The sequence below is a fragment of the Balaenoptera physalus genome (assembly GCF_965194825.1).
Source record: "Balaenoptera physalus genome assembly, chromosome: 11".
In the NCBI taxonomy this organism is placed as follows: Eukaryota; Metazoa; Chordata; class Mammalia; order Artiodactyla; family Balaenopteridae; genus Balaenoptera; species Balaenoptera physalus.
In genome coordinates, this window is record NC_138896.1 from 81074887 (window position 1) to 81096891 (window position 22005).

The window sequence follows — 22005 nt, forward strand, 5'->3', positions numbered from 1 at the left end:
CCAAAGCTGACACAGGAATGGTTTTAAAACAAAGTAACTACACTCGCCCACAAAACAAAGCTGTGAGACCCTAACATAAAATTCCTCTGTAATAGCTCTTTTTTTAAAAAAGTAACTCTTGGTTTGTAGCAGGCTTGAGATACAGGCAGACAGCCATGGAAAGTCATTTTGCTCACACCAAAAGCAAGGTGAACCATTTTCTAAGGGCAGGCACCCCTGACCCCTGCTTTTCAGCTTTTTCTTAATAAACTGGTCTCAGAAATTGGACCACAAAAACTGCTGATGGCAATCTCTTACAGTACGTGGGTAAAAAAGAAGCTGGGGGAGAAGAAATGGCAAGGATCAGCGAGCCACTCTGATTAGTAACCGAGGTGATGCAATTATCCTTCCATTTACAGCCAGGAAGGGGTTACCCTTCCCCAAGTGCAGTGGCCAGAAACCCAGTGATGTGAGGATGGGCTCGAGAGAGCAGGGCAACTTCCCAGCACTTTTTCTCACTCAAAACGGTTCCTCTGTGGCTGGTTACACATGCGGATTAATAACACAACTTCCTACTATGAGAGGGTGTTACTTAACTTCCCTTTTTTTTTTTAAGAGCTTTTTAATTATTATTTATTTATTTTTGGCTGTGTTGGGTCTTCGTTTCTGTGCGAGGGCTTTCTCCAGTTGCGGCGAGCGGGGGCCACTCTTCATCGCGGTGCGCGGGCCTCTCACTATCGCGGCCTTTCTTGTTGCGGAGCACAGGCTCCAGACACGCAGGCTCAGTAGTTGTGGCACACGGGCTCAGCCGCTCCGCGGCATGTGGGATCTTCCCAGACCAGGGCTCGAACCCGTGTCCCCCGCATCGGCAGGCGGATTCTCAACCACTGCGCCACCAGGGAAGCCCCTTAACTTCCCTTTAAACAGGGTCTGTTTCCCAATCCTCCGTATTTGTCACCTTGAGGGGGGCACAGAAAACAGCTCCGGGCACCATGTGGCCAGCCCCCCTCAGGAGGGGAGATGCAGACCTCTGTCCTGAGGCGAGGTCGGGGCTCACCCCGGGGCTGTCCCTTGTGGAGTGGCCACAGACTCAGCATTGTCACTCTTCTCTTAGAAGGGATAAATCAAACACAAAGAATAGTGACCATGCAAGAAAGATGATGCCAGCGCTTGTGGCTGTGAGTGATTTACCGCAGCCCGGCAGGGCTTATCTCCTCTTTGATCCCCTCGTGTCCTGGCAAACGAAGCTACACAAGCTTTGAGGCTTGGTGTTGGGAGTGAGGGGGCGGAGCAGAGCAAACCCACCCCTAGCAACTCGTGCTGCTCCGTGGGCGTGCTCTCGTGTCCCACTTGAAGGCACTAAGGCTTCTGTCTTCCCTGTTTGGTCCATGGACATTCACTTCCCTGTATCCGTGCCTCTCAGAGACTCTCCCTAAAAGGCTTCCTCGTTCTGATGGAGTTGATGAAGAACAGCCTTTATTTGTCTCTAAATCTTTAGCTGATATTACTTTTCCCCAAGGCTTAGTGGAAATGAAAAAGGATTACTTTATATTTCTTTCCGTCTTCCACGAACGAACTAATTTTGAGAAAGAAAGTCCCTACAATGGGAAACACTTTCCCTTCCTTCAAATCCTCCAAGGGGCAAAGGAAAAGCTAAGAGGTCTGCATGCTTTGTCATTTACTTTGTCTGGCAGCTTCTTCTTATCGTGCTTTTGAGGGTGACCTTCCTCCAGCATATTCCTTCGCTCTAGTTGTGCTCTCCTGTTATAATAGAATTTTCGAGCCAAGTGTGGAACAGGCTACCTTTGATAATTAATGGCTCTGAGAGTTTGCTGAGTGTGTTATTTAATTAATGGCACTTGTGTCTGGAGTGTCTACAACTCTGTAGTTGAATAAAAGGTATATTTGCTGAGGGATTATAGACAAATACTCAAGGATCATGACGGTGAGAATTTGTCGGGGTTCAGCACATTTAACAGCCTAATGGGGTCATTATATTTTTTCCTTTCCACCATTTAAAAGGCACTGAAGTTGATAGAACTGTGTTCCGTTTGCCTTGTATGTAAGCTGAGATTACAATCCAAAAAAATCCTTAGGCTAATGGGTAAAAGTCTGGTACCTGAAGCAGAGCCTCTCATCAAAAACAGAGATGACATCTTTAATGTTGTATTTTAATGCTATGAAACTGATGGTCAAATAAGTTATGGTTTACTTCAGTTACTCACAAATAGGCTAACGTGAATTACGTTCAAGTTCTATGTGGCACTAAAAGATCAAGGGTTGAAAACTGGCAAGAAAACACAGTTGAAGGTTATTGGGAATAGAGACTATTTCACACTACCCTGCTTCTCCGGAGTTTCTAGTGCTGAGAATGAAATGCAGATTGTGAAAAGACAAAGATGAACGTATCCCGTACAGAGGTGTCAGCTGCCCATATAGGGAAATCTCTATAGCTCCATCTCTACATGTGTTCAGATAGACTGTAAATACAAAGGTCTAGTTTTAAGCCTGTACCATCACTGTGTGTGCCTGAGCAAGTTGTATCTGCTCTCTAGACCACAGTTTCTTCCTTTGTAAAACAACAGGTTGAAGTAATGCCTCTTTAAACTCCCTTCCAGCCCGAAGATGCTCAGAGTCTCGGATTTTTCTCAGTAGGGAGATGGAAACTTTCTCTTCCGCTGATAGGAGAGATAGCTGATTGCTCACCTTGGGGATTTAAGGGTTATTTTGTCCAGGAAGAGACCCCTGGGGATATGCAGAGCCCTATAAATGTGCCCTGCAAGGGGGCTAGGAGGCTCACCTCTTCTCCAAAGCTCAGGTGGATGGTCCGGGGGAGAAGGCCTCGAGCCAGGGGCCCCCCCGCCCCACTCTGTCCCTCCCGCTGGAGACCTCCCCACTTCTGGCAGACAGTGGAAGCAGAGGCACTGGCTCAAAGGGCTCAACTGGAGTGAGGAGAGAGGCCCTGAAGGCTGTGCTCAGAAGCTTCTCTTTTCTGGGTGGGAGGGAAAGCCATCTGGCCAGCTCCTGTGCTAGGGGTGTGCAGCCTTACGTATGGAAAACTCATTTAATCTTCACTTCAGCCCCGTGGCGTAGATATCAGAACCCCAGTTTAACAGCTGGGAAAAAGTCACACAGTAAGTGCAGGATTGGAACCAGATCTCCTTAACTCCAGAGATCAACCCCTTTTCACAAGTGCAGTGTCCAGCATAGTATCCACCACCCACCCATGGTTAATGAGAACTAAGAAACGTGGCTAGTCTGAATGGAGACGGGCGGAAAGTATAAAACATCTACCGGCCTTCAAAGACTTACTCTAAACAAAGAATGTAAAATATCACATTCATTTTTTATATTTGTATAATTTTTATATTAGGAATTTTTCATATTATAAAGATATCATTAAATTTGGATATATTGGGTAAATATAACATATTATTAACATTAATTTAATCTGTCCTTAACGTGGCTTCTGGAAAATGTAAAAGGACATGTGTGGCTCACATTCTGTTGCTATTGGACAGCACTGCTCTAAGACAGTATCCTGGGGTGCAGGCTCTGGGGAGAGCACACAGTGAAGCTGCTCTGGGGGTGGGGGGACCCCTGGGAGTATCTAAAGGGTTGACTTAATATTTAAGAGCATGGGCTCTGGGCTCAAGTTAGGCCTGTGACTTGTTAGCTGTGCAACCTTGGTCAAGTTACTTTGCCCACCTATGCCTCAGTTCCACCACCTACATATCAGGAAAATAGTAGCATCTACATCATAGAGTTGTTATGAGGACTAAAGATGATACAAGTGAAGCATTTAGTGTAGTACCTGGCCCAGAGAAAGGTCTAGATTCTAAAGAAATATGGTCACTCATTCATTCGCTCAGTGTTTTTGAGCACTCCTGAGATGCCAGGCACTGTTCTAAGTGCCAAAGACAATGGCCCTGTCCTCGGACACTTACTTGCTAGCGGAAGGTACAGATAAACAAGTCTATAATAGGTGACAGGTGATCGTGAGCCCTATGAAGAAAAATAAGGCAAGTTTAAGGGATAGGAGGAAACGGGGCTCTATTTTAGGTTGGGAACTTGGGGAAGGTCCTTCTGAGCAGATGACATTTCAGTCAAATACAGAATGGAGGGAGGAAAGGAGAGAATTCCAGGCAGGAGGGACAAAAAATGCCAGGGCCCTGAGGCGGGAGCTTGTCTGACATAATCTAGTAACCGCCAGGGAGCAGGAAAGCTGGAGGCAAGAGTGTGGGGCAGAGTCAGGGGAGATGAGAGGGGATTCTATCCTGAGCCCTTCTCTGTGGCCTACAAGGCCTCCCGTGATTAGGTCCTGGTTGGCTTTACAAAGTATAGGGGAGGGACATGATCTGATGTCCCATTTAATAGGATCATAAACTTAACATATTTCCTATTTTAATATGTTCATTCTTTTGTATGACCTCGGGTGAGTTTGAGGGTATAGATGTGTATTTTAAGAGTCAGGTCAACAGTTGACATAAGATATTCTATATAAAGAAGCTATATTTTTAACTGCAGCATCATGAAACCTTACCCAGAATGAGGGGAGTTCTTAGGTTTTATTGGAAATAACTTTCTTTTAAATTTTTGCACTACTTTTCATTTCCACTGAGTGTCATTCTTTTGAAGGATTAAAGAAATAAAAATTAACCACAAACAAGATCTTCAAACTTAAAAAGAAAAAAAAAGAGAAAAAAAAACCCTGCTCAGATAGACAACAGATCCTTGAAAGGAGAGTATAAAGCAAACCCTTGATAGGGGTGTCACAGATAAATGCGATTCACTGCCTTGAGCATATTCCTTTTTCCAAACGGATAACTCTGGAATCTGCAGGAGTCGCCAGAGAGATAAGAGAGGGGGCAGAGTTCTAAGAGGAGCCCTGTTACAAAGCTTCCCTTTCCCATAACTATCTGTGACTCTGGCTTATTTCTAATTAAAAAATGATTAATGCAATATCATGGGCTTTCAGTTCTTCAAAACAATACCACCCCATCAGCTTGCAGCTCCGAATGCCCACAGTTCTTAACTTTTTTGGAGCCTCACTGGAACACGATATGGAGCTTTAGAGGAAAATTGCTAAGAACATCTAATTACATTCAAAGCCATTTTTTGCCTGTCTTAAAGGAATGAAAATGATGTGCCGGTTTTTATAGCCCTTCTTGACCTAAAGATATCTGCTGGTGGAAAGAGAATCCTCAGTTGGGCTCTTCTAATGCTTTAATTATTACATGATCTATCATTTTACGCAAAGACTCGCACACTTCGAAAAATCTCTTAAATACGCATTAAAATTGATTGGCTAATCCTAGACCATGGGGCTGGCTCTTGGAGGGCATGTAATTGTCTGTGGGCATGGGGTGGTAGACACAACTGACACAAAGTCAACTACTTTATGGTGGGATAAGGTAGAGAAATCGATTTGGCCACAGGTAGGATTGACACTGTACTGCTGACTTGTGCAGAATGCTGTTACACGCTTGCTTGTTCTTAAATCAGTCGTGTTGCTTCAGATTCATCATCAGCATCTCTGGGGCAGGGATGCACTTCACCTACTGTACCTCAGACAGTGTTGGGCTCCAAGTGGGATCTCAACAAATAGTTGGTGATTGAGTTCTAGAACCTCAAGTTTAAAGAGGTCCTCTAGGAGGCAAGCAATCTGGGCCCACGTTGTAGCCAGGACTCTCGATGCCAAGTAAGGAAACCCCATTTCAAATGAGCCTCCAGAGAAAAGTGCCTTTTCGACCTTTTAACTATGGAGGATGGGGTGGCTGTAGACAATTCTTCTCCTCCCTTTATCTTTTGTCTCCCTTTCCTCTGGGGGCTTGTCCTGCATCAGACTTCTCCAAATATGAGCAGGATGACTGCAGTAGCCTCAAGTCTAGTCTATATCACCCCTTCTAGGGCTTCTCTCTCTATGTCCATACACCAAATGGTAGAGAAGCTCTCTAACTGGCCAAGCTGGAGTCACATGCTTACAACTGGGGTTTTGGGAGAGATTGGCAGTTCCAAAGTCCCATGTCTGCTACACCCATCCTATTTTCTGTTTGACTCTCTCAGCTGTTTTCTAAATGTTTTGAAATCCAAGGGCTAATTACAGACTTTTGGTGAAAACCCCCTGTCTCTAAAGGAAACCCTAACTGAAAGGTCTTGAACGGAGCCCTTGGGAGTCCTCACTGATTCCAGGAATGCAACATCTTATACGTTATGGTCCACGGTGGATTAGCTGTGATTCACTCCTCTTCATCAAATGCAGTTTTAGTTTTCAGGCAAATATTCAGCCCATAGCCGATGCTGCACAGGGAAACAGGACAGCACTGTCTCTTGGGCAGAGTGGTTGTGATGACTGGATAAAGTGACCTGTGCAAAGCCCCCAGCACAGAAATCACCAAATACTGGTACTTTTCCTGAAGTTAGTGAAGAAGTAAGAGTAAGCTATATCTTGCACCTCATCTTCATTGTACAGCTCTTGTCTTTAGTTAGCTAGGATTTAAGCAGAGGAGGACATTTCTATACAGAGACCCACCAACTTTAGTGTAAAGGTAAGTGTGGGCTCCAGAGTCAGACTGCCTGGGTTGCCCAGACTCTCCACATATAACCTGAGAGTCCTTGGGAAAGTCCTATAGCGACCGTAGGCCTAGTTTCCACATGTGAACATTGGGACAATACTAGAGGGTTGTTGTGGGGTTTAACTGAAATAAAGCCTGCGAAGTGCTTGGTATAACTTGCCCATAATGAGATCTCCATAAGTGGTATCATTAAGAATCATTAATAATGAAGCATCCTCTGTGGTGGTTTCCCCTCCTCAGTTCCTGAAATAATGATCTTCTAGGCCAGCGTGGTCCCTTAAAGTCAGGGAGGATGGCCAAGACGAGGAGAATCAACTCTCTGATGTAACAGTGTAACTGACAGCGGGGGTCCGGCTGCTCGCCGCTCAAAAGCCAATAAAGAGGCAAGGTTGGTGGAAAGGAAAGTTTGCTTTAATTTGGATGCCGGCAAATGGGGGTGGGGGGGGAGGGGGGGTGGAGGCGGACTCCTGTCCAATGGCCAACTCCCCCCGCCCCACCCGCCATTACCAGTGGGCAAGAGCTTTTACAGGCTGAGGGGGAAGGGGCTACATGCAGAAACAGCACAATCAGCTCCGACAGTCATCTTGAAACTGGTCATGGCGTGGTCTGACCAGTGTCATCTTGACTGTTTTAGGTACAGTTAATCTTCAGTTCCAGCGTCGGTTTGTTCCCACTTCCTTGAGGCCAATTCTCGGAATTGTGGCAGCTTCTAACATGGCTACAGTCTAGTCATCAGGTAGTTGACTTCTCCCACCTCCTGGGGGTTTCAGTAGCTACAAGACAGCTCACAGGATATGGCTGTGAATATTATCTATAGCCCTTGAGGAGGAACTAAAAGTTCTTGGCTTTGTTTACTAACTGAACTATTACTGTTTTGTCCTGTTTGACTGTTTTCCTTTGTTTCTGCATTTTCTCACTTGTCTGATTAAACTTATTCTTCGGCTAAAGTTTTTTTTCACAGACAGAAGGCAGGCTGAGGACATGGGGGGGAAGGACCGTAGGGTCCTGCTCTATTTCAATAGTGGAGTGTCTGTGAAGAATATATGTGGCAATTATTCTTTTCTGTTTAAACTTATTCTGGAATAATTGAATATCCAGCCAGCAATTAAACCATACATTAAAATCAATCTCTTCCTTCCTTTTCTTTTGTCCTTAATTTAAAATTTTTCATTTATCTGATTTATTTTTAGTCCTTGTTACAGTGAAATATACAGAAAAGTGTGTGTGTGTGTGTGTGTGTGTGTGTGTGTGCGTGTATAGAGCTTACAGAATTAATACAAAGCCAACGTGTCTTGCCACCCACCCATGACAAGGAACAGGACATTACCAGCCCTTCCACCCTCTCACTCCACACTCCCCTCCCGAATCACAAGCTCTGTCTTGCCTCCTCCACAAAGGTAACCACTGGGCTGATTTTACGATGATTGCTTCCTTGCTTTCCTTTATAATTTTACCTTGTAAATGAATGTATCTCTAAACACTATAATTTAGTTTTGCCTGTTTTTGAACTTTATGTGAATGCAATCACACAGCATGTATTCTTTTGTGTTTCTGTTGTTCTGCATTCTTGCAGACACTTGATATTGTCAGTCTTTTACAATTTTGACTATTGTGGTGGGTATATAGTGGTATTTCATTGTGTTTAAAGTATACATTTCCCTGATGACTAAGGATTACTGGCCATTTTGAGACCTATTTTTTATGAAGTGTGTGTTCAAATCCTTTTGTACTTTCTACTAGGCTGTTGACTTTCTCTAATTGGCTTATACATTTTTTTCTTTTTCTTTTCTTTAAAAATATTATATTCTGGATACTGGCCCTTCACTGGTTGTATACATGGCAAATAGCTTCTCCCACTCTGTATCTTGCATTTTTCTCTCTTACTCTCCCTTAATGGTTTTTTTTTTTTTTTTAATTTATTTATGGCTGTGTTGGGTCTTCGTTTCTGTGCGAGGGCTTTCTCTAGTTGCGGCAAGCGGGGGCCATTCTTCATCGCGGTGCGCGGGCCTCTCACCATCGCGGCCTCTCCCGCTGCGGAGCACAGGCTCCAGACGCGCAGGCTCAGTAGTTGTGGCTCACGGGCCCAGCTGCTCCGCAGCATGCAGGATCTTCCCAGACCAGGGCTGGAACCCGTGTCCCCTGCATTGGCAAGCAGACTCCCAACCACCACGCCACCAGGGAAGCCCCCTTAATGGTTTTTGATAAAATTAATTTGAATGTAGTCCAGTTTATCAATCTTTTTTTAATAATAATGCTTTCTGTCCTATTTAAAAAGTCTTGCCCTATAGCAAGACCATGACAATATTCTCCTATATTCCCTTCTAAATTTGCACTTCAGATTTTGAATTATAATCCACCTGGAACTGACTTTTGCATATGGTATGAGGTAGGGTATAGTTTCATTAGTTTTCTACATGGATATCCAATTTTTCCAGAACCATTTATTGAACAGATTTTCCTTTCCCCATAGTTCTGTGATGTCATTTTTATCTTAAATCAAGTGTTCATATATGCCTGTATCTGTTTCTGGGCTTTCTAGTTTGTTCCATCACTCTATTTATCCTTGTACCAACACCATGCTCTCTTAACTTTTGTAGCCTTGTAATAAGTCAATATCCTTTAAGGGTAAGCCCTCCTATACTTCTGTCTTGTTCTTTTAATCGTCTCTGGCTACATTTCCATCAGTATTTTAGAACTAATTTTTCCAATTTTACAAAAAAAAAAAAAAAAAGAAACCCACCACCACCACCAAAAATTATGGCATTAAATTTATAGGTAAATGTGAGACACCACTAAATTTATAGGTAAATCTGAGTAGCCTTAAATTTATAGGTAAATCTGAGAAGACTTGAGTCTTTATAAAACTGAGTCACTCATGTCTCCATTTATTTAATTCTTCTTTAATGCCTCTTAATAACATTTTAGTTTTCTATCTAGAAGCTCGCATATCTTTAATTATTCCTAGGCATTTGATCTCTGATATTAATATAAACTAACTTTAAATTTTTTCATACTGTGTGGTTTTATGGACGGTTTGTGTCCCCTCAAAATTCACATGTTGAAGCTCTAACTCCCAACGTGATAGTAATTGGAGATATGGCCTTTAGGAGGTAGTTGGGTTTAGATGAGGTCATGAGGGTAGAGGCCCCACGATGGGACTAGTGTCCTTATAAGAAGAGTGAGATTAAAGCTCACTCTCTCTTCTCCACAGGAGGACACAGTGAGAAGGTAGCCAGCTATAGGCCAGGAAGAGGGCTCTCACCAGAACCCAACCATGTTGGCGCCCTTATCTTAGACTTCTAGCCTCCAGATGTAAGAAATAATTATCTGTTATTTAAGCTACCCAGTCTATTGTATTTTGTTATGGTAGCCTGAGCGAAGACAACGGCCGAGAAATTCAAAACTTGCATATGTTGATCTTATATTCAGAGGCCTTGCTAAGCTTTCTGATTAATTTTAATTGTCTCTCAGTAGATTCTTTTGAGTTTTCTGCATGCATCATATTGTATACCAATAATGACAGTTTTATTCCTTCCTTTCTAATCCTCCTATCCTTTTATTTATTGTTCTTGCCTTACTGTACTACCTGGGACCTTGGGTACACTGTGAAATAGCAGGGCTAATAGTGAATATTCTTATCTCATAGCAGTCTCAGGTGAATAATGTTCAACATTTCATCCTTAAGTACAGATTCCTTCCTAGCTCTAGTTTTTCTAGAACTTTTACGTTTATTAAGTTGGATGTTGAATTTGATCAACTTTTATTCAGCATCTACTGAGATGATCCTATCATTTATCCTTTATTAGTCTGGTGAAAGGCATAAGATTAGTCTAATATGTTATTCTTTTCATAGATCGTGCACACACATTGCAATTAATCTGTCTGTCTACCTATAGGGTATCCTTTTAAGACGGTGGCATCTGTGTTTCCATGTGCAATTAGTCTATCTATTTCCCTTCTGTTATGTTCCTGTCAGGTACATGTGTAAGGCAACTCATACAACAAATTGAGAAGTGGGAGAGGTTTTTCTTTTTCCTTTTCTCTGGCAGAATTTGTTCCACCAGTCATAAGATTCTTATGGAGAATCTTATTCAGATTCTTGTTTCTTATCTTAATTGTGTGGTAGAATTCACCAGTAAAGCTATCTGGGCCTGACATTTTCTTTGTGAGAAGGGTTTTAATTCAGGTTTGAGTTCTTTAATAGTTATCAAATTATTCATATTTTTCACTTTGTGTCAGTTTGGGTAAACTGCATTTTTTTCTAGAAAAATAAATTTAATCCCAATTTTCAAACTTATTGGTCTAAGATTATTCATTATATGCTCTTCTCCTTTTTAATGACTGCAATATCCACAAAGATGTGTAGCATATTAACTTTTAGCTTTAATTTTTTTCTAATAAATGCATATGAGTCATAATTAAAAGTAAATCACCCTCTAAACACACCTTTAGTTGCATCCACAAGTTTTAGTCTTCTTCATTCAGTTCAAAATTGTTTCCAATTTCTACTTGATTTCTTCTTCTTTAGAATTCCTTTTGTATGAGTCTGCTGGTGGTGAATCCTCTCAGCTTTTGTCAGGAAATACATTTGTTTCACCTTCATTCTATAAGAATATATGAACTGGGTATGGAATCTAGGTTGGCAGCTATTGTTTTCAGCTCTTTAGAGATGTAATTCCATGGTCTTTTGATTTTTCCGTTGTTGTCTTTGGTCTAATTATTACTCCATTGAAAATAAGTTGTTTTTTTTTTTTTCTTTTTACTATTAAATCTAACAAATTACTCTTTGGATTTGATTTTCTGCGGTTTTACCATGATGTGCCTAGGTGCGTATTCTATAACCCCCACTCTGGGTTTGGTGTGGTCTTGAATAGTTGGACTGATGACTTTTGCCAGTTTTGAAAAATTCTCAGCCATTATCTTTTAAAGTATATCTTCCACTAGAACCCTGATTTGGAACTGTACATAAGTATCTATTAGACTTTCTCAGTATGTTCTCTATCTTCTGACCTCTCATGCTTGTTCCCGCTCTCCTTTCATCTCTTCATGGTTCATTCTGAATATTTTCATATGGCTCATCTTTAAGTTCACTAATTCTCTTTTTGCCTGTAAAAATTATGCTGCTAAATTCATTCATTGGGCTACTGTAGTTTTCAGTTATAGAATTTCTATTTGGTTCTTTTTCACATCATCTCTGTATTTTTAATAGATTCCAGCTTTCTGCTGATTTTTTTTTCAACCTGGTCCTTTCTATCCCAAAAGAAAGTAAACACAGTTATTTTAATGGCTGTGTCTGGGGATTCTAACCTCGGTTATATTGACTTGTCTCCTCATATTACTGTGCAGAGTGTGTGTATGCGTGTGTATGTATATACACTCATATTGGGCATTCTATTTGAAAAAAAATTATTTACAGAAATAATTTAAGATCTTGAATGGATTTATTTTCTTCCAGAGGTTATTTTTTTCTTTGCTTCTTCCAGGAACCCAATGGGACTAGCAATTTAGAATCACCTTACTTCAATTTCTGGGACTGAGACTTTCTCAACTGCCCAGATGTTTTGAAATTGGGCTGCAGTTGATACCAGGGCTGGTTTACATCTGGCTCACTCTTTTTCCAAGGGTATCACTTTCCCAGATCTTCACATTCCCATCCAGGTATGGGAGATTTAGAAAGGGCCCTGCCATTGGCACCCCAGCTTTTACTGCTTTAGCTCCATCTGCCTCTCTAAGACTCATAGATGCCTTCAGGGGAAAGGCAACCCTTCATCCTGGGCTCCTCTCTCTGCAATTCTGTCCTTTCTTGGATCTTGACCCTGTACTCTTGTGATACCTTTTTACCTTTAACAGATGTTTTCTTATACTCTTGTGTAATTTTTCTAGTTGAACACAGTGGGTAGGTTGATTCAAATTATTTGGTCTGTTAGAAGCAGAAATCACACTTCTTTTTTGGTGGTCTCAAAACAGCCTGCCCTACAGGTTTTGTTCTTTAATTACTGTTTGAACTAATTTCTCATAACTCAAACATTTCCATCATTTATTATCTTTAAAATAGAAATCAGAGGGAACATAATGCATCTACACGTTGGCACAGCTGATGGGCCCTTGCAGTCTCCGTGGCCCACCATTCATTATAAATTGGAGGTGGTAGAAGATAACTACAGGGTCTTCTGGATCCTCAGAGAAGTATTAAATCCACAAGGAGCACAATTTAGAGCTGCTTTTGCTAGTGGATCCTGAATTGATTGGTTGCATGCCCACATGATAACTTGATTGATGCCCCTGGAGTGTCAAAATAATGGAGCACTAACTATATAAGAGGTGGCTGAGGGACAGGTTAGGCATAGGCTGGAGTGAACTGCATAAATATTAGCTAGTAGTAAATGATGAGTCCAGGATTATTGAGGTGAATTTTCATAGCCTTTCTTCATATTAACTGCCCATGACCTCCAGGAGGGTCTTTTCCCCACACCATCCTTTCTGGCAGAGACAAAGACAAAATGAGAAGAGTGGAAGAGTGGAGAGAAGCAAGTAGAAAAAGAAAAGTCTTGGGAGTGGGTAGACATTTCTAGAAGGTTTTTGCCATATGATAGTATGCAGATTGATATGTGATAAATTATCCATTTCTGGAGATGAGGTAAGGATGAAGATGATGGTGATGATAGGCTTTATCATCATTTTGCAAGATGCAAGGAAAGCTTGAAACTTTTTAAAAAATTAATTAATTAGTTAATTAATTTTTTGGCTGCATCGGGTCTTAGTTGAGGCATGCGGGATCTTTCATTGCAGTGCACGGGCTTCTCTCTAGTTGTGGCGCGTGGCTCCAGAGTGTGTGGGCTCTGTAGCTGAGGCTCGCGGGCTTAGTTGCCCTGAGGCATGTGGGATCTTAGATCCCTGGTCAGGGATCGAACCGGCGTCCCCTGTGTTGCAAGACGGATTCTTAACCACTGGACCACCAGGGAAGTCCCAAACTTGAAACTTTTAAAAATTACTTTTGGGATTTGGACTACACTTTTCTGAAAAAGACTCCATGCTGATGGACCATGTATTTCCGAGATTCAGAAGAGTTAAAATTGACTACAAGACACTAGTCATTTCTACCACCAATCGAATTAAATCTCAACAGAACAGTTCTGTAGATGCTTTTAACCATTACTGGCCTGGGAAAACTTTTGCCTGAACTATTAGGGACATTTTAGAGAAAGCTGGATCTTGGTAAAGCATTTTAAAAATAATGAAACAGAACTAAAAACCCATTTTGGAGCCATGGGGTGGACTTACCTAAAAGAATGTTTATAAAGGTAGGTTTTTAAACCTACTATACCTCTTTTGGGTTATGATAAAATAAATCATTTAGTGGGACATTAGATTTGATTATTTCTAAAGTCTCTATGAGCCTATGGTTTATCATTCCCAATTTAGGCCATAGGGGCTTGATTTATATTTAGCTAATCCAAATAACTGAGTTTTTAATTCCTTGCTACTGAAATTTGGTTCTGTAAACATAGTCTACACAGAAGGAGGGAAGAGGCAGCATAATCCAGTAGAAACATGGGCAGGAGAGGAAGAAAAAGCAAACTAAAATATCTTTGTTTAAGATGATGGATCCTTTATCTAAAGAGCTTTAGAACATACTAAAATATCACTAGCCTTAAACAAGGGCAAGGGATCATCTCTTACACTTCCATGCTAAAGAAAATCTTTTCTTGTATCAGTCTGGGGACGGGCTGAAGGAGTACTGGCCAACACTTTTCTTGGCATTGAAGACATCCCGAGATGGGGATTACCTAGTGGGTTTAGGACTGAATTGGCCAAGGAGCTGAAGTTAACTCTTCCTCTTCCCTGAGGAAACATGAATACTATGATCTGCTCCTTGGGTCTTTCTCATTGGAGGCTGCTGAGCTGAGAGGAGACCCTCTTGGAGAAGGCTGAGATTTTTTCTAAGCTGTTGGGGTAGATTTCAAAAGGTACAATTCAGTGACCAGAACGTGTGCTAAATAAGTAAACCTGTCCTTTCTCGTCCACTTTGGCTATCCATGATTATGATATGTATGGTCCAGTGGCTGAAATTGTAGTGATGTTTTTCAAATATTCTAGTGTCAAAATTTTGCCTTGACAGTACATCTGTAGCTACTAATAATGCTGTTTTGGGCTGACTCAGTTGCTTTGAAATTGCACGGCTGTGTTATGAGTAAATGAGAGGCAACCAATTATCTATAAAGTAAAGGTACGCACAGAGGAGAGTTTGATGAATTACAAACGAACTCTGCTGACACAGCAGGGTGTGGAGACCTGCTCCGCTCTGACTTTCTATCAGTGTTAGGGGCGATGCTTGCATATTTTACAAACAACACACCCCACTCAATTACAACATGGGGTGGGAGTGGGGACGGGAGGTGATAATAAACAAGGGTGTGTAGCGGCAGCAAACCCAAGTACTAAGTACCTAGAGAAAAATACTATGTTCCAGGAAGGATGCAAGGTTAGATAAGAAATGCAGATCCACTGTCATCTAATATGATTTATAACATACACTAAAAGAGCCATCACAAAACCCCTACCCAGGAACTCAGCCCAGCAGGGGGAGGCAATGCATAAATTCACCTAAGCAGAAGGCAAATGCTGGATTCCTGGAAGCAAACAAAGGATGGCTTCAGGAGGCGGAGGAAACGGTTTCTAGTTTGGGAAGGTTTATCTCTGTGGTCCCCTGGCAGTCTTGTCGTGCTGAGGATTAGTCTGGGTTTATGCATACAGAAGCTATAGAACAAGGTTGGTTACTTACTGAGGGGTTGCTAGGTACTTCCCCACCAAGCATTCGGCAGAGAGCAGCTCTTTGCCTATTACAGTCCCGTTTCCTAGATAGGGCATCTCTGGGCATGAGGCTGCACATTCTTCTCGGCAGCACGCTGGTTGTTAAGGTAGACGAAGGGCAAGCAGATCCAATCGGCCCAGAGACTGAGCGTGCCTGTGGGGCGTGGTGCAGGGCTTCCTGCCCGGAGCCCTCCATCTAGGTACCAGATAGCGGCCTCCCATCCCCAGGGAAGCTCACTCTGGCCTCCCTCATGCTTCTCCCTGTGCCGGGGGAGAGACACGGGAAGCACTAGCTTAGGGGTTGGAGCAGGTCTGGAGTCAACTTGGTCAGGTTTTGGATTCTGACCTCTGCTGCTGTTTTCCAAAGATGGGTATCGTTGGCCTGTTTAAGATCATTTTAGCTGATCTACACTGAATCCCTCTGTAGGTAATTCTCTTTTAATCCTTTTGAATAGGGCAAATGGAGAGCCTTGGTTTGGTGCCAACCTCTCTAAGGATGACCAGCAACCTCAGTCCTGATAGCTACAGGCAAGGAGCTATGCAGAGCTGGAATTCATCTGCACTGTTTTTCTTTCATGTTTCTTTTTTATGCTTAACTTCTAATAATAAGTAATACTCGTTTCTCATTGAGGCTAAGACATAAAGTTTAAGATAACCTGAAATTGTAAAGGTGAATCAATCAGGTAAGTAGTAAGTGGTACACAAAGATGAGAAAAATCATGACAAAATGGGAATAAATGAAATTTGCGCGACACACTGCACATGCCCAAGGCCATGTGACCTAGGCACGTGGTCGAGTGGTGGAGAAAAGAGGGCAGGAGTCGGCCGGTCTGGAAGTCAGCTGGTGCAAGCTCAGCCCGCTGCAGCATGGCTGGCTGTTGCTGGGGAGGCAGGTGCTGGAGGGTGGTGACTAGGATGGCGAGGAAGCCCAGCAGGGGAGGGACGTCCTGGCCGAGCGGCCGGCGAGGCCAGTAGAGCGGGTGAAGAGGCTGAAGAGACGATTTGGAAGGTACGGGGGCGCTGGGATAGGGTGGCAGTGCTGGCTGGACACATGGGCTCTTCCAAGCAAGGTGGGTGGTGAGAGACGAAGGGAAAGGCTTTCGGGGTGGAACTAGGTTCAGGTCTGAGCTCTACCACTTACGCGCCGTTTACCTTAGAGTAACACTTAAATCCCTGAGTGAGTCTCAGTTCTGTCATCACCTGCAAGATGGGAGAATAGCAGAACCCAGGTCTTGTAAATTCTCGGTAATGTGGGCAATAGTCATCGACTCCGGGGCTGAGCCCCGTGGTATCTGCCTGTGTGTGTGCTGTGCGGCGTGCGCAACATCAGACCCTTTAAACTGGCTCTGCCCGACGCTGACTTGACTTGCTGCTGAGGGTGCACTCAGGAAAGCTCGGAGAGGCCAAGTTTATCTGAATTTCAGATAAATACTGAATACCGTTTTAAGTCTAGGTGTGTCCATATCTTGCATGACAGCCCTATTTGTTAACCAACTTCAGAAAGTTCCACGAACCCCTTAACGTTGTGTAAACATTCGGTGGATAGGTGCACTTTGAAAAGGGAGGAGAGTAGGTATCAAAGATCCAGGTGGACCAATTCCGTGATCAGGTTTCCTAGATGAATGCTTCCTTTCCCCTTTGTCTCTAAAGAGAACTATATACGGTCCCTCTCACACTACAGGCGGTGAGGGCGCTCGTGGTGAAATCTTAGGGCCCATGTTCAAGTCCCTCACCGCCAGGTTACTGCTGTGTGCTCACTGGCCTCACTATCTCCCCTGTTCTCATTCGTCTGACTGCTGGGAGAACTGAAGGTGATTTGTTTCGTCTGTAGCAAAAGACCCTTAAAGAGAGAGGTTAATGTTAGTTCATTGAGAAACCCACAGGCTCTCTGGCAATAGTCTGTGTGACAAGTTAAGGTGAATATCTCTCTAGCAAGACTTATGAGGCAAGTTGATTCACCTGGCAGACAGGGGCGTTAGGCCTCAAGGCAAGACAGAAGCAAAAGCTGACAAAGCAAAGCGTACAGGAAACTTGGGTAAGAAGTTTAAATTCTCTAAACAGTCTAGAAAACACATTGTAAGATAGAATCCTACAATTCAGCCAGCCTCAGGAAAAGCCTGGAGCTTTCTTGCCTCTCCCTGAAAGTGCCCATTACATAAGAAACCCCAAAAAGAAAAAAATTCAGCCTAGAAAATTGAGTCTGAAGAATGGTGACCACATTTGAACAGGACACCCCAAAATGACACACCGGCTTTCAGAAGAGGAATAGAACAAGGTTTGCATTCATGCCCATAGGCCTGTGTTCTTAGGTAAACTAGCTTGATCCCAAGGGGAGGTGGAGGAGAGAAAGGGAGAGATGAGAAGGTGAACAGCAGTGGAAAAGGTTAAAAATAAAATATCAAAGACAGCTTCTGCTACCACCACGCTATATCCCTTCAGGCAACTGGGTGCAGAGCTGACAAGCCAGTGACATGGGAGAATGAAATAAGCTTTCTAGAATGCAAGGGCCTGAGCACACAGCATATGTGAACAGTAATGGAGGGAGGGAGGTAGTTGACACTGGGTCTTTAAAGAGGAGGTGGGGAGAGAAAGACCAAGAAATGCACATGTATTTTAAACTCACCAAAATAGACTTACATTTCCAATTGAAAACATAATACTACAACCAATGTGTCTTCTAGCTAAAAATCATAATCGCCAAGTGGTTGATACAATTTGACATAATTCAACTGCTACCAGTATTTATTTGTTCACTAATTGCATTTTTAATTTGTATCTGATCTACTTCAGCTGCTTATAACATAAACACATTCACACAAGACCAGATGAAGCAGACAATTTTAGAAAAGAAAAACAATTTCGAGGGGAGGCTCTTTATCTGGGGTCCATAATCCCTAAGGAGGTTTATTAACAGGGGTGCCAGATAAAGTACAGGACCCAGATAAATTTGAATTTCAGAAAACGAATAATTTTTTTTACTCAAGGTAGGCCCCAAGATTTCATGGGCACACTCTTTATTAAGACATTTCAGAAGATGCATGAGTCCCTTGACATTGTGTAAAAATTTGGAAAGGAGATTGGCTATAGCTTTCTACCAGAGTCTTAAATCCGTGATCTCCCAATAGTAAAACATCATTAATGGAAAGAGAGAATTCTCTTTGCCTGGCCTGAGCTTCCTGGCAGCCAAAGCCAAGGGGCCAGTTTACCAAATAGCAGCCAGGAGAGGAGGCCCAAGTGAAAGGAGAGCCCGTCTGGGTGCGGCTGAGCTGGTTCAGGGCTCCTTGCAGCCTGACAGGAATCTGAGAGCTGAGCCTGAGGGCAATGGGACTCCCTGGAAGGGTTTTGATTTTTTAAAGGATCGGGTTTGCCTCCCTTACAAACGCTCTCCAGCTGCTCTGTGGCGATTGGCTTGCAGAGGGGCAGGAATGGAGAGGAGACCGGACAGAGGGGACAAGGGCCTGGGGCGGGCTGGAGGGAAGGGAACAGACCGGAGCGGTATGTAGAAGGTGATGGGGAGGCGGGAAGAGAGACCCAGAGCTTGGACCAAGTGCCGCAAGGGTCAGCGTCCTCTCCACTCGGGCTTTAACGTTTGTGCAACCACCACCGTAGGAAGCGGATGCGGCTGCTTTTCTGCATCCGCATTATTTCTTGAGTGAGGCTCTTGCTGGGGGCGGGGCTCTGAGCGATGATGAAGTAAACGTACAGTCTTTACCTGCGTCACTGAAAGTAGCCCCGCAGCGCCGCAGCTTCGGCTGCCATCTCCTCCTCCGATCTCCACAAGGTTGGGGAGTCCTCCTTCTCTTTGTCATGTTTCTGGAGCTTTGGAGAAGAAAACTAGGCTCATTAATAGGCCCTTGGGATCTCCGTGAACAAGTCTTGGGGGAGCGGCCGAACAGCATTCGCAAATCAGAGGCCGGGGGCGCGTGTGTCTTTCTTTTCATTGTATTAGTTGCCAGAATTTGAAAATGGGGAGATTTTGTGTACAAATCCACAGTTCCAGCTTTTGTAATACAATAACTAGATTAGGCTGCTACATGTGGTCCCTTCACCGCCTTGTAATTATCTGCTGAGGTTGGGAGTGGGCGTCACAGACGGGGGACATCCTGCCATTTACCAAAACCCTCACCGCTCTCGAACATGGCTCTTGGCCAGCATCGTCCATTCGTTTTACTTCCCAGACGCTGAAGGCATTACATTTGCCACCTACCCACAATCGTTCCCCAAGCTGGCCTGGGGTTTACCTCCTCTTCTCTTCGGCTTAGCCTCTGTTATATAAGCTCTGAGCAGTTTTGCTCAGCGAACCAAAACAGCCTGGGCTAATTTATGAAAATAATAAATAGAAGGGCCATGAGTACTGAGTAAGAAATAAAAGAGTACATGCATTAAAAGAGGCTTCAAGCAGGCAAACGGTAAAAAAAACAAAGAAAAACTAAATAAAAAATTAAATGAGGAAGCATCAAAAAAATTAACAGTTGGTCTTAGACAAAGGAACCCTTTTAAAATCCTCTTCAGATACCCACATTTATTTAAAAAACATTTTGTATATGTCTCAGATTTACATATTGAGTGAATAAAATTTCAGTTCTATCAGAGAGAGAGGTGTTGTCAGAACTCTCTTTAGAAGAGTTCAGTTTTTCCCCTTAGTCTCCTATTGCAATTTAGTTTTATTAACTAAATTTGTTATTCCTGTGCGTGGCTCTAGACACTAAAATGCTGAGGGTATAAATTCTTACAGGAGGCACAATGTACTATCTCGTGTTGTCATTTGAGGAGATTGAGGCAAACTAATAGCACCAATGGTAACTAGTATTGATGATGTAAAGGGCGGTTCCTTCTTCCTGTATTATTTCCTTGTGCATCATTTCATTTAATCCTTACAATACACAAGGCAGGCACTGCTTCACTCCTTCTCACCAAGGAAGAAACTGAGTTCCGAGGAAGTTCATTGACCTATTGGAGATCACCCAGCAAGGAGCAGTAGTGCCAGGGGTGTCCCCGGCAATTTTTGCCTTTTAGTCTATCCTGGAGGAACTGCAGTGCCACCAAAGAGTGACTAGTTCCCCAGATCCTGCTCCAGCTCACCGGGTACCGTCACCCAAAAGCCAGATCCTTTGACAAAGGATCTTGCCGACTCAGGAAAAAAGCCTCACGACTAAAATAGTGGAGTTTGCTATTTCAGGCCCAACTCACTCTCCCTCTAACCCAGAGACCCCCCCCCCAACCCCACCCCGGCAGCTTGCAGCAGATGGAGAAATGTCCCCATTATTTCAGAGCAAACTTTGATACAGAAGGCAAAACAGTGAGGGAACGATAGCCTGGCCCTCCAGCTGAGCACTGTTTCTACTCGGCGTAAGTTTGAGCCTAAATGAGGTTCACTAGCATATAACCAGGACACAAATATGTTTATGAGGGTCATGGGTCTTCCGCTCAGAATCTGGCTGCCAGCACGCTGGTTTTACGTTTTGCCACGTAGACTTAATTCTCCTTAGTGGAAGAAAACCACATTAAGAAGTCATTTCCCTCCTTGCAGAAGCAGATATGACGCAATGGCTACAGGCGAGGCAAACGGGATTGCTATTTTTCTACTCAGGAGCTAATTTTCATTTTGATACTACCTTTAGGTCTGTTATAAATCCATCTTGTAACAATTCAATAGGATGACAAAGAACGATGCAAAGCCCAGAAAATATGGCCTTCCCACTTGTGGTACTGCTGTCGGAAGATGTTGAAATCCAACATTAAGTGGTCTCATCACGCAGATTATACCAGATGAACGCAAAAAATTTAGGGCCTGCAAACGTTAATGCCTCCTTGGTTACTAGGCTCCCGTCTGCTATTGTCATATGCCTTACAGATGGCAACGTTGTGCCAATGCTTATAAGTTGTCTATGGGAAACAGGAAATAAGTAAAACAAAAACTAATTGTATTTGCAAAGCTCTGTTGTATATGGTTTTTAAAACTTAGGGGTTTCCCTCCTAAAAGCCCCAGATGGAAGCGTGTGGCTTTCCTTAGAACAGCTGTGCTCAACCCCGGCTGCCCACTGCAATCACATAGAGAACTTTAAAAACTACAGATGCCTGGCTCCGCCCCAGGGATTCTGATTTAATTGGTCTGGGGGGCAGCCTGGGTGCGGGGATTCTTTTCAAACTTCTCAGGCACTTGCTCTTGAGAAGCAGTGCATTTGGGAGAAGTTTGTGTGTATAGACAGAGGCCATACACGTAACAGAAATAATACCTTTGCCTTTAAGCCCGTTGCCTGCGACTCAATCGACAGTATGGAGGCTTTCCTTTGCAAACTCTGCTCTGGAACTGTAAAAACGTAGTAGTAAGACGTGTGATTAGTGATGTGCGTGACACGTAGTAAGAGGTGCTGAGTGTTTGCTGCTGCTGCTACCATGACTATTAGTATCATTATTAATTATTCTTATTATTATAGGCTGGATATACTGTCCCCTGACAGTGACCAATGACCAACCCACAGAGGTTGTTTCCATGGGTAAAAGTGCCTTTACCATCTTCGTGGTTTCCCAGTGACCTTTATCTTTTGGACCTTAACTACTGTGTGAAAGGATTAACAGCCATGATCAGAATTCAAACCAAACCAAACGAATCTAATGAGACATTCAAGTCTGAGGAGGA

At 43.2% G+C, this 22005-nt stretch overlaps 2 protein-coding genes across 23 annotated transcripts in view; one reads left to right on the forward strand and one right to left on the reverse strand.

The window, feature by feature from the left end:
• Window positions 1-22005, forward strand: part of LOC309637522 (uncharacterized protein) — a 759578-nt gene that overhangs the window by 649010 nt on the left and 88563 nt on the right. The window lies entirely within an intron of this gene.
• FHIT (fragile histidine triad diadenosine triphosphatase) overlaps window positions 1-22005 on the reverse strand; it is a 1480075-nt gene that overhangs the window by 4216 nt on the left and 1453854 nt on the right. For all 17 annotated transcript variants that reach the window (XM_082412414.1, XM_082412417.1, XM_082412428.1 and 14 more), the window contains one exon: window positions 19078-19184. In XM_082412414.1, coding sequence (XP_082268540.1) covers window positions 19083-19184 — 102 coding nt within the window. In that variant the 3' untranslated portion in view covers window positions 19078-19082. The remainder of the gene's footprint in view (window positions 1-19077; window positions 19185-22005) is intronic.